Raw genomic sequence first — 12,514 nt, forward strand, 5'->3', positions numbered from 1 at the left:
CCGGGGGGGGGGGGGGGGGGGGGGGGGGGGGGCGCCGGGTGCTTGTAGTCCCAGCTACTTGGGAGGCTGAGGCAAGAGAATTGCTTAAGCCCAAGAGCTGGAGGTTGTTGTGAGCTGTGTCACCATGGTACTCTGCAAGAGCAACATAGTAAGACTCTGTCTCTAAACAAAAAAAATGAATGTTAGATTAGAATTAAGAGAAACAAGAATTTAAAGAATCCTAGCTCTTATGTAAAAACCACCACTGATCCCTATGGCCTACTGTGAGCTTTGCTTTTTTCTTGACATTTGCCTTGAAGTTTTATCATATAACTTCATTCCTTCAGCTATAGCGGTGAACAAGAGACGACAAGAGGCTTCCGCCTCCATAACATTTCTGATTGGGGAAACAGAAAGAAATAGATAAACAAAATCATAAATAAGGTTAATTATAGACTGTGATAAGTGTTACAAAGGAAGTGAAAGTTGAATGTGATGTAAATTAATTGAGATAAAGAGAGAGTGCTATTTAAGACAAGTAGAGCAATACATGTTCAAAGGAGAATAGAATAGTAACTTGGGTTGGGCAAAAGGGCTACTTTCTTACTTGGTAACTAATGTTCTCTAGTTCTTCTATAAATCAGTTGGTCTCTAACATGTCATCTTATTGTTTTGAATGACTATTTATCTTTTAGTGTTATATATTAGTTAGCACATGCATACTATCTGTATTTGTTTCCATAAAGTCCATCTGCATGTATGTTTGCAAACCGTATATGTTCATAGTGATGCCACAACTTCCAAAGGCTTCATTGTAGCCTTACATCTTCCCATAGTTTCTTTCTAAAGGTAAGCAACCTGTCTCTTATTATCCATAATATATTTGTTGTTTTGTTTGCTCCTCTAACACACATGAAATAGTTTCAGGATTGCTACCTCATACCTCTGTGATAAAACATATGTACTATCTGGAGTACAATATTTGTATACTGTTCTTTTTGTTTTTAGCCTTAAACTACACCCAAAGTTTTCTTTTCCAAACTTGGCTTAGGTTAGTTCTTTGTTTCCTCCTTCCCTCCCCCTTAGCACAGTTCTGTTCTCCATTTATAATATGGTTTGGTTCATCTGTTACTCTTTGTGTTCCATTTTGGATTCTCCCTACTTCCTGGTTGATTTTATTTCTTTATTTAGGGGGTGGGGTGAGTGTATATGTGTGTGAACCATTGCTGTAGTTTTAAGCATCAGAGCTATAAAGGTCTAACAAAGAGAAGTGTTACTCTCTCTTTATCCCTCCTTCCTTGTTCCTGTTCTCTTGTTCTCCTACCTTATATCCATCGATACCCTGTAGGTAATGAATCTCATTTGGATTTTTTTTTTTTTTACCTCTTTCTTTCAAGGCCGATCTTCAGACAAGTTCTCAGCGTTTAAATCTTTCAGCTTCCAATGCTGCAGTGGCTGAACTCAAACCTGATTGTTGTATTGATGACGTCATTCACCATGAAGTAAAGGAAATTGGAACACACATGTAAGGATTAATTTTATTAGTTCTCAAAGGCTTTTCTTTATATATGCCTTTATTTGAAACTTTTTCTTTCTTTTCACATACTGTTGAGCCTAGGAACCTATTTTAAAAGAAACAATATATTCTATCTTGACATACTTCCCAGAAACACTTTAAACAAAATGTCTGTTTGTAGGAAGAAAAACTAATTTATCGATACTCATCTCTTGTTCCCTTTTGGCATTTATAATCTTCTCTAAAAAATGAAAAACCATGCAAATGTTTACAATGCAGGTAGTAATCCGTCTAAAAGAATAATGATTTTTTTTTAATGTTAGCAACAGGTGTACATAGCACTTATGTTAAAATTTTGTATTTCAGTTTTATATTTAACTGAATATATACAGTCTACACTGAGAACTTAGAAATATAGAACCAAAGTAAGATAAGCTGTAAAAAAAAAAAAATCTCAAATTCTGTATTCCTGGCCTATATGTGTATTTGAACGTGAGTGCTATAGTTTGCTTTCAGTCTGGGGGCAAATATGGAAATTTTAGCCATCTGAAGTAATTCTAGACTTCTTCATCTCCTTTAGTACCCCCACATCCAGTCAATTCACAGTGTCCTATTAGTTCTCCACATGTCTGCATTTCTCTCTTCTTTACCTCCACTTCCATCACCTCTTCTGCTTCGTTGTGCCCTACGTACCTTTCTCTAAAGTATATAACATTAGCTGTTATTTAATCAGTTAATTTTGGTGACCAGCTCTGTTGTAGGCACTTTTTAATGTATTTCTCTGATTGGTATAGGCTTTGGAGTCCAATTTCCCTAAGTCCAAATTTCAGCTTCATGATTTATTTGATCTTGTGTTGCCTTTAGGAAATTCTGACTTTGTATGTTTTTCAAAGCCTCTCCATGGCCAAATGCTTACTGACCATTATAATTCTCACCTTTGACACTTTTCCCCTTCTCTCTACACTGCAGTCATATTGGACTTCTCTTACCTCCAAATTCTGTGGCTTGAAATCTGTTTTTCCCTTACAAAGAAATGCTTCTGGCATTTTGTTTAGTTTCCTAGTATTTTCTTATCTCACATTAAGCATGATTTCCTCAAAGAGGTTTCCCTAACCTCTTAGACTAGATTAAATCCCCCCTTTTAGATACTCTGTAGGACCCACAACTTGCCATTTTTTAAATGTCTTTACTTGGCTCGGTGCCTGTGGCTCAAGTGGCTAAGGCACCAGCCATATACACCTAAGGTGGCAGGTTCAAATCCAGCCAGGGCCGTCAAAACAACAATGACGGCTGCAACCAAAAATAGCCAGACATTGTGGCGGGTGCCTGTGGTCCCAGCTACTTGGGAGGCTCAGGCAGGAGACTCGCTTGAGCCCCGGAGTAGGAGGTTGCTATGAGCTGTGATGCCACGGCACTCTACCCAGGGGGAAAGCTTGAGGCTCTGTCTCAAAAAAAAAAAAAAAATGTCTTTTTACTCTAATTACTTATTGACAGGTGGCTGACACCTGTAATCCTCGCACTGTAGGAGGCTGAAGAGGAGGATTGCTTCAGGCCAGGAGTTCAGGACCAGCCCAAGCAAGAATGAGAGCCTATCTCAAAAAAAAGAGAGAGAGAGAGAGAAATTAGCTGGTTGTGGTGGCATGCACTTGTGGTCCCAGCTACTTGGGAAGCTGAAACAAGAGGATCACTTGAGCCTAGGAGTTTGAGATTATAGTGAGCTATGATTGTGCCACTGCACTGTAGCTGGGGGAACAGAGCAAGACTCTGTCTCAAAAATAAACATACAGGCTCAGTGGTATTGTGCACAGTGGTTATTGTGCCAGCCACATACATCAAGATTGGCGGGTTCGAATCCAGCCCACGCCAGCTAAACCACAATGACAACTGCAATAAGAAAAAAGAATAGCTGGGCATTGTGGCAGGCACCTTTAGTCTCAGCTACTTGGGAGAAGGCTGAGGCAAGAGATTGCTTAAGCCCAAGAGTTTGAGGTTGCTGTGAGCTGTGATGCCACAGCGTTCTACCCAGGGTGACAGCATGAGACTCTGTCTCAAAAAAAAAAAAAAGACTAGCCTGGGCCATATAGCAAGACTCCATCTTTAAAAAAGAAAAAGGAAAATAATCAGTTGGGTGTGGGAGCACATGTCTGTGAGTGCCACCTATTCGGAAGGAAGGCAGAAGGATTGCTTGAACCCAGGAGTTCCAAGTTTGCAGTGAGTTATGATCCTGGCAGGGCACTCCTGCCCCACCTGAGCAATAGAGCAAGACCTTGTCTCAAAAAAACAAAACCTCAAATCTAACCCTAGTTTTTAAATTTGTACTTTGGGGTGATGCTGTGGCTCAAAGGAATAGGGCACTGGCCCCATATGCTGGAGGTAGCGAGTTCAAACCCAGCCCTGGCCAAAAACTGCAAAAAAATAAATAAATCCATATCTTGCTACACTACTTCCTTCTGTGAGCAGTTTGAAGACAGGTATTGTGTTTGGATCAACTCCCTAGTCCCTGCCTTAGTGCTAGGCACTTGCATAAGGTAGAAACTAAATCACATAATAATGTTACTGCATAATAAAACCACTGTTAGATTATTGATATGTTTCTTTCTCATCTTTTTATGTACATATATGAAACATGTGGACATTACTTGTGGACAAGTAATTTAATATTTTATAAAAATTTGATCACATTACTCATGGTTTTGTCTTGTTCAGTTCACTTGTGAACATTTTCCCACACCAGTAAATATTCTTTGAAACCGTGATTTTTTACATTCAGTCCCTCTTACACAATTGAATAACGTACTTTACCCTAATGTTGGACAGTTAGATTATTTTTTCACTATTATAAGTAACATGGTGATAAATACCTTAATATTTCCTCATAATAGATAACTTGAAGTGGGGTTTACTATAGGAATGTGTAAGCGTTTTTAAAGCTCTTTTACTAAGGTGGTTTTCTTTTCCATTTTTTGACACAGTCTTAGTCTGTTACCAGGCTAAGTGCCACGGTGTTGGCCTAGCTCACAGCAACCTCAAACTCCTGGGATCAAGCAGTCCTTCTGCCTCAACACCCTGAATAGCTCTGGGACTACAGGCACCGGCCACAATGCCCATCTATTTTTTCCTATTTTTAGTCTTGCTCTGGCTGGTCTCCCAAATGCTGAGTTGAAGGGATCCTCCTGCCACAGCCTCCCAGAGTACAAGGATTACAAGTGTGAGTCACTGTACCACTAAACTAAGGTGGTTTTCCAAATTTCCTATGGCCAGTAGCAGTGTAAATAGAGTCACTTTCTTTAAGCCCTCACTAACCCTGGTATCACTTTGAAGAATTTTTGCCAAATCTTGATAGATGGAAAAATCTTAAGTCATTATTTTGTTTCTTTGACTACTGAACGTTTTTGTTAGCCAGTTATGGTACTGTGATTCATCTGTGGATTCTTTCCCTTGTATCTTGAGTGGGATATTAATGTTTTGCTTATTGACTTAAAAGAACCTTGTATATATTAAAATATACTCATTTTCTCATGTTATTACAAGTATTTTATCCTAGTTTTTGGTCCTTTTAATTGTTTTAGTGTTTTTGATTTCTTTAAACTTTTTTATATAACCATCATTTTTTTCCCATTGTATTTATTAACCATATTCTGGAATTTTTTTTTTAAATCTTTTTTTTTCTAGTTTATATGATCTTTTTACATTCATTCAACTATTGAGTTATTCTGAAATTTATTTTAGAATATATTTCACTTTTTAGAGAAAAAGATTCTCACTTCCTCAACCAAAAATGCTATATCTCATTTTACTAATCAGAACTTTCTTGTTAATGTGATTATATCCATATCTGCTGGAACTTTTCTTTCCTGCTCTAATTTCATTTGGCTACACTTTCACATCATTGATATAAATGTTTTTCAATTTTTTTATTGGAATTTAGGTGTGTTAGATTTACTATTAAGGAGTAAAACTGAAAGTTATTCAGAATCATTAAGATGTTTCTCTGTTTCAGCTTGGTGTGTGCTGTGAGTTATACAACTCAGGGTGGAGAAAAAATGTATTTTAGAAAATTCTTCAAATTTCAGGTATTGAAAATGACAATGGGAAATAGTTTTTATACACCTTTTCTTTCCCTGGAAGTATACAGTTACCCCTTTTTATCTGTAGGGAAAACATGCTTCAGATAAAGCAAATAGTTCAGTATTTTTGGATTTATCGTATGACTAGCAACCAAAGGTCAGACTAAACCAAGCTAAATAGAGATTGTTATTGCCAATATAATGTTTTGGTTTTTAAAAAAAAAACAAAAAGGCGGGGAATTGTGGCTCACACCTCTAATCCTAACACTCTAGGAGGCCCAGGCAGGTAGATTGCTTGAGCTCATAAAGACCAGCCTGAGCAAGAGTGAGATCCCATCTCTAAAAATATCCAGGTATTGTGGAGGGTGCTTATAGTCCCAGCTAATTGGGAGGCTCAGGATCACTTGAGCCCAAGAATTTGAGGTTGCTGTGAGCTATGACGCCACAGCATTCTACCAAGGATAATAAAGTGGAGACTCTGTCTAAAAAAAAAAAAAAAAGCTTGTTTTTATGACCTGACAAAACACAAGAATCTAGGCAAAGGCAGAAAATAGTATCTATTTTTTTTTGTAGAAACAGTCTCACTTTATCACCCTCAGTAGAGTGCTGTGGTGTCACACAGCTCACAGCAACCTCCAACTCCTGGGCTTAGGAAATTCTCTTGCCTCAGCCCCCCAAGTAGCTCGGACTACAGGTGTCTGCCACAATGCCCGACTATTTTTTTGTTGCAGTTTGGCCAGGGCCAGGTTTGAACCTGCCACCATCGCTATATGAGGCCAGCACCCTACCCACTGAGCCACAAATAATCCCACTGATAAATGAGAGATTATTGTCTTGGAATGAGTGGACCAAGCTTCCATTAAGGACTCCATGGATCACTGGAACTTAAGATAGAATCTTCTATTAATTTACACAGTTTCAAAGTCCATCAGAAATAGTTAAAAACATCTGAGTGCAATGGCTCATGCCTATATCCTAACACTCTGGGAGCCCGAGGCGGGTTAATTGCCTGAGCTCACAGGTTGAAGACTAACCTGAGCCAGAGCGAGACCTCCTCTATAAGGGGAAGAATACTATTAACAGTTAAAAAAAAAAAAAAATTGCTGGCTCGGCGCCTATAGCTCAACCGGCTAAGGCGCTAGCCACGTACACCTAAGGTGGCGGGTTCGAATCCCCAGCCCGGACCCGCCAAACAACAATGACGGCTGCAACCAAAAAATAGCCGGGCGTTGTGGCGGGCGCCTGTGGTCCCCGCTACTTGGGAGGCTGAGGCAGGAGACTCGCTTGAGCCCAGGAGTTGGAGGTTGCTGTGAGCTGTAATGCCACAGCACTCTACCCAGGGGGACAGCTTGAGGCTCTGTCTCAAAAAAAAAAAAAAAAAAAAAAATTGCTATTGTTTTGCTGTGTCACTCGCTTGCATGAATTTTAGGGGGAAAAAATGTTCAGTTGCTTTTTTTGTACAGTTTTTATGTAAGATACATATAGAAAAATAAATAAGGCTCAGCACTTGTAGCTCAAGTGGCTAGGGCGCAAGCCACATACACCAGAGCTGTCAGGTTCAAATCCAGCCCAGTCCTGCCAATAACGGTGACAACTACAACCAAAAAATAGCTGGGCATTGTGGCAAGCGCCTGTAGTCCCAGCTACTTAGGAGGCTGAGGCAAAAGAATCACTTACGCCCAAGAGTTGGAGGTTGCTGTGAGCTATGACGCCACAGCACTCTGCCCAGGGGGACAACTTGAGACTATATCTCAAAAAAAAAGAAAAGAAAAGAAAAATAGGGCAGTGCCCGTGGCTCACTGGGTAGGGTGGCGGGTTCAAACCTGGGCCCAGCCAAACTGCAATAAAAAAATAGCCGGACGTTATGGCAGGCACCTATAGTCCCAGCTAAGCTACTGGGGAGGCTGAGGCAAAGACGAGAGAATAGCCTAAGCCCAGGAGTTGGAGGTAGCTGTGAGCTGTGTGATGCCATGGCACTCTACTGAGGGTGATAAAGTGAGATTCTACAAAAGAGTCTCAAAAAAAAGACTGTCGCTACAAAAGAAAGAAAGAAAAATAATATACTGTGTGTTCAGTTTAACCAAATTTTATGAAATACATACCCACATAACTATCACTCAGTCAAGAAAGTATGGTATCCTTTCCAAAAATTCATTTGGGACTTTTTTGGTAAGACTATTGCATCTAGAAATGTCTTTTAAGAATTAAATTTAGGGCTTGGCGCCTGTATCTCAGTGGTTAGCGCCCTGGCCACATACACTGGGGCTAGCAGATTCAAACCTGGCTCGGGACTGCCAAGCAACACTGACAACTACAAGAACAAAAAAATAGCCAGACGTTGTGGCAGGTGTCTGTAGTCCCAGGCTGAGGCAAGAAAATCCCTTAAGCCCAAGAGTTTGAGGTTGCTATGAGCTGTGACGCCACGATCTCTACCAAGGGCAACATAGTAAGACTCCATCTCAGAAAAAAAAAAAATTAAAATTGGAAAATGGCTTTGACAAATTTAAGGACTATGGTTTAAAACATTTTTAAAAAATGGTCACAACATGAAAAGAATGCTGATTGATAACCTTTATTTAACCAGGTTCTCAAACCATTGGATGTGAAAACCAAATTTTACAATGCAGAGGTAAGTATTGAGCACTTAATGGGATTTCAAATTAAACATTAAAATCTTACTTGACTAAAAATCTGATGTATTATATTCCTTATTATATTGAAGTAAATTGCTGGTATGACTGAATTATTTGTGGAAAAATGAGCAAACATGTCAATTAAAAGTAAAAAATTTCACTGCAGGTCCTTTTAATCTGCCTTTTTCAACCTACATGGAATCAGTGATTCTTATTTTTTAATTTGATTTTTTACCTTGATTTTTATTCTCATTAATAAATTTGTCAAGTTTTCAGCCCCTTTCATTAAATGATTTCCTTATATTTCCAATTAATGGTGGTGGTTATTGTTTAACACTAGCAATTTGTTGAATACTCCCAGTGTGGTTCTGGCTATTACAAAAGCCAGAAATAGACTTGAAATAGATTAAATATTAACATGGAAAAATATTCACAAGAAAAGCACACAGTACATTAAATTAGTTCCTGGAAAGTCAGTGGGTCAGCCAGAGTTAGGTTGCTGAGTTTGATAAAATGGCTTGAAAATCTCCTTGGGAGAGAGAAGTTTGGCAAAAAGAAAGAAAGAAGTAACTTTTAGAATAGAAGATAATCTATCTGCTATCCTAACAAGATAAAATAAAATCAGATCTCTCAGATAGTCCCTCTAACCACTAAAAATTGTTTCCTACCTCAGTGATGAATTCAAAGATACCCACATACAATATTTTGAAATGCGAATTATATCTCTATTACTGTAAAACCTGATGATCAGAAAATTGCAATGAGGTAACAAACTTGATATGTATCTGATTTTACTATCAGCGATCTGAATTTGTACTCAGTAAAAAGTTTGTATGACAACTAGGATTTTTAAGATGTCAAAGTTAAGGAACCTGACCAGCAAAAACCTATTAAGAGTAAAGAAAAAAAATGCATATAATAACAAAACTACCCAGAATTGTATATAGTGAGTCTGAAACAAGAATAATATAAAAAGATGTGCCACATACAGGAGGTCTGGGCATGAGAACTTAAATAAGGTGACCAGACATCCTGCTTTTGCCAGGACAGTCCCGATTTCTAACAATTGGTCCTGTGTCCCGCAGCATTTTTAAAAAGTCCCAGTTTTTGGAAAGAATGCAGGACAAGCTAGGGAACAGTGGGACAAAGGGAAGGGAATATACCTGCTGAAAAGGTTAATGTAACTCCATTTGGGAATGAAGAGGTTAATGTAACTTCATTTGGTAATGAAAAGGCTAATGTAAACTCCCTACTCCCCTCCTGGGCAAGGTCACCCAGGTGGAAGGCAGCCTACTCCTTTGAGCCACAGGCGCAGCCCTATACATAATTTTTTTTAATGTATTATATTTGTAAATTGTACTTATGCTGAAATTAAAAATATATATATTACAATACTATTTTTGCATTCTATGAAATTTTTTGTTGCTCCATATAGACCAAATTTTTAATGAAGAACTCGCCCCCCATCAATGGTGTCCTGCTTTACCAATGTTAAAATCTGGTCACCGTAATCTTAAAGTAGTTCAAAGAAGCTTGATGGGAGAGAAGAAGGGGAACTAGAGTAGAATCTGGAAGGAATGTGTGTCAACACTGAAGGCATTGCAAGCAGGGCTCTAAATGTACTTGGAGTACAGAGTGAAAAGCATTTGATGGGAGGGTACAGCCTCATCAAGGAAATTGCCATGTTTTAAAGAGTTGACATTTCTTTTGGGGGGATAGGTGAGCTGGCATACTGTATATTTATTCTCTTTTCAGTTTTTTAATTTATTCCATACTGAGTAATTATAGCTATTCAGCTTCGTGAATTATAGTCTCATTTATCATTTTGCTTGAAAACAGCTTTCATTTATAGTATGAGGAAACTATTAACTATTCTGCTAGAATAAATATATTAGAAAATTAAAAACAAATAGGACTGTAGGTAGATATTTCTGTTGTAATTGACTTTTAGACACAAATTAAGATAGTTTAGGTTTTCTTATTTTAAAATGTGGTAGTATATTAAGATATTTGTCAAGTAGTTTTATAATACTAATATTTAGAGTCATTTGAAAATAATTTTTTAAATTGCCAGTTATTCCATAAATGTTATAGAAGTGACTGACATGTTACCTTTAAAGAAAAAAACCCACAATTCCACCACACTAATAAGGAATTGATTTTTTATTAATCCGTCTTTTCTTATAGTCTTCATGCATTTATATTCTGCTTTTATAATCATGACAATTTTGTTTGCAGCCTTTCTTAATGCAGTTAACATAGTTAAATATATTCTTTAAATTTTGCTAACAGACTTCAGTCAAAAAATTTTAGTTAAAATCTGAACTTTTGAAAATAGATATCCCTTGGGGCCAGGTGCAATGGCTCACACCTGTAATCCCAGCACTTGGGAAGCTGAGGCGGGTGGATTGCCTGAGCTCACAGGTTTGAGATCAGCCTGAGCAAGAGGGAGACCCAGTCTCTAAAAAATAGCCAGGTGTTGTGGTGGGTGCCTATAGTCCCAGCTACTTGGGAGACTGAGACAAGAGAATCATTTAAGCCCAAGAGTTTGAGATTGCTGTGAGCTATGACGCCACAGCACTTTACCAAGGGTGACAAAGTGAGACTCTGTCTCCAAAAAAAAAAAAAAAAGGTAAAAAAAAGTAAATAGATACCTCTTTAAATACATGGCTTTTTTTTTTTTTTTTTTGCAGTCTGTGGCCAGGGCCGGATTTGAACTCACCACCTCCGATATATGGGGTCAGCACCTTACTCCTTTGAGCCACAGGCACCACCCAATCGATATCTCTTTAAAAACCAGTAGTGAACAAAAAGTATTTAGGGTCTCTAAAATATTCACTATTACTTATTGTGCAGACGTACCGTTCAGCTGGTAGCATGAGGCAAATTCTGTTGACCTCAAGGAGGAATTTCAGGCAGATTAGAAGAATTAGTAAACCATTATTAGTCTGTATTGTAGTCCTTGTAAAATTACTATTATTAGGCTCACATCTGTCTCAAATATGTTTTTGATGCTGCTTGTATTAATGCTAATATGGGAATCATCTAAAGGAAAACAAGTTCATAAAAAGTGTAAGATATGAGCAGTGCCTGTGGCTCAGTGGGTAGGACACCGGCCCCATATACCAAGGATGGCGGGTTTGAACCCGGCCAGCTAAAACAGCAATGAGAATTGCAACAAAAAATAGCCGGGCGTTGTTCTGGGCGCCTGTAGTCCCAGCTACTCGGGAGGCTGAGGCAAGAGAATTGCTTAAACCCAAGAGTTGGAGGTTACTGTGAGCTGTGACACCATGGCTCTCTATCAAGGGCAACAAAGTGAGACTCTGTCTTAAAAAAAAAAAAAGTTTAAAATAAAAAGGCCTTGCAAGAAGACTGGTGAGGCTCAGTGCCTGTGGCTCAAGTGGCTAAGGCACCAGCCACGTCCACCTAAGGTGGCGGGTTCCAATCCAGCCTGGCCCGCCAAACAACAAAGATGGCTGCAACCAAAAAAAAAAAAGATAGCCGGGCGCTGTGGCAGGCACCCGTGGTCCCAGCTACTTGGGAGGCTGAGGCAGTAGACTTGCTTGAGCCCAGGTGTTGGAGGTTGCTGTGAGCTGTGATGTCACAGGCACTCTACACAGGAGGACAGCTTGAGGCTCTGTCTCAAAAAAAAAGAAGAAGCTTTTTTAAAGAAAAAGCTTCTTTAAAGCTAAGGTTCAGCATTTGGTCACCTGCTGGGTACAGAGCCCCATTCCAGGTACTAAAGAGAAATAAAACAAACTGATCATCTTCCTAGTCCTCAAGGAACTTGCATCTTCGTGGAGGAGACTGACATGAGTATACTTAAACACTCCAGGACCATAGGTGAAAAATGATTTCCAGCTATGCATTTCAGGTGGTGACATGTGTGATTGCCCTTTATAAGTTAAGTAGCTTTAGAAATATGTATTTATGACTATGTGAGGCTGGGGAATTCATGTGGAGGTCAGAGTGGAAGCAGGTGTGAGTGGGTCCAACAGAAGGAAACATGGCTGCCAAAGTATTTGAGTCCATCGGCAAGTTCGGCCTGGCCTTAGCCGTTGCAGGAGGCGTGGTGAACTCTGCTTTGTATAATGTGGATGCTGGACACAGAGCTGTCATCTTTGACCAAATCCGTGGAGTGCAGGACATTGTGGTAGGGGAAGGGACTCACTTCCTCATCCCATGGGTACAGAAACCAATTATCTTTGACTGCCGCTCTCGACCACGTAACGTGCCAGTCATCACTGGTAGCAAAGATTTACAGAATGTCAACATCACGCTGCGAATCCTCTTCCGGCCTGTGGCCAGCCAGCTTCCTC

The 12,514-nt window shown here is 39.2% G+C and overlaps 1 protein-coding gene and 1 pseudogene across 5 annotated transcripts in view; both read left to right on the forward strand.

Annotated features, from left to right (window-relative positions):
• Positions 1–12,514, forward strand: part of TRAPPC13 (trafficking protein particle complex 13) — a 55,360-nt gene that overhangs the window by 31,631 nt on the left and 11,215 nt on the right. For all 4 annotated transcript variants that reach the window (XM_003785871.3, XM_003785872.3, XM_023510937.1 and 1 more), the window contains exons 5-7: positions 1,377–1,504; positions 5,496–5,568; positions 8,147–8,191. In XM_003785871.3, the coding sequence (XP_003785919.1) occupies positions 1,377–1,504; positions 5,496–5,568; positions 8,147–8,191 (246 nt within the window). The remainder of the gene's footprint in view (positions 1–1,376; positions 1,505–5,495; positions 5,569–8,146; positions 8,192–12,514) is intronic.
• On the forward strand, positions 12,137–12,513 carry LOC105886606 (annotated as a pseudogene). Its single transcript, XR_001161085.2, has one exon. The product of XR_001161085.2 is annotated as a prohibitin pseudogene (transcript).

The sequence above is a fragment of the Otolemur garnettii genome, unplaced genomic scaffold (genome assembly GCF_000181295.1).
Source record: "Otolemur garnettii isolate 467f Iridium unplaced genomic scaffold, OtoGar3 scaffold00017, whole genome shotgun sequence".
Taxonomy (NCBI): domain Eukaryota; kingdom Metazoa; phylum Chordata; class Mammalia; order Primates; family Galagidae; genus Otolemur; species Otolemur garnettii.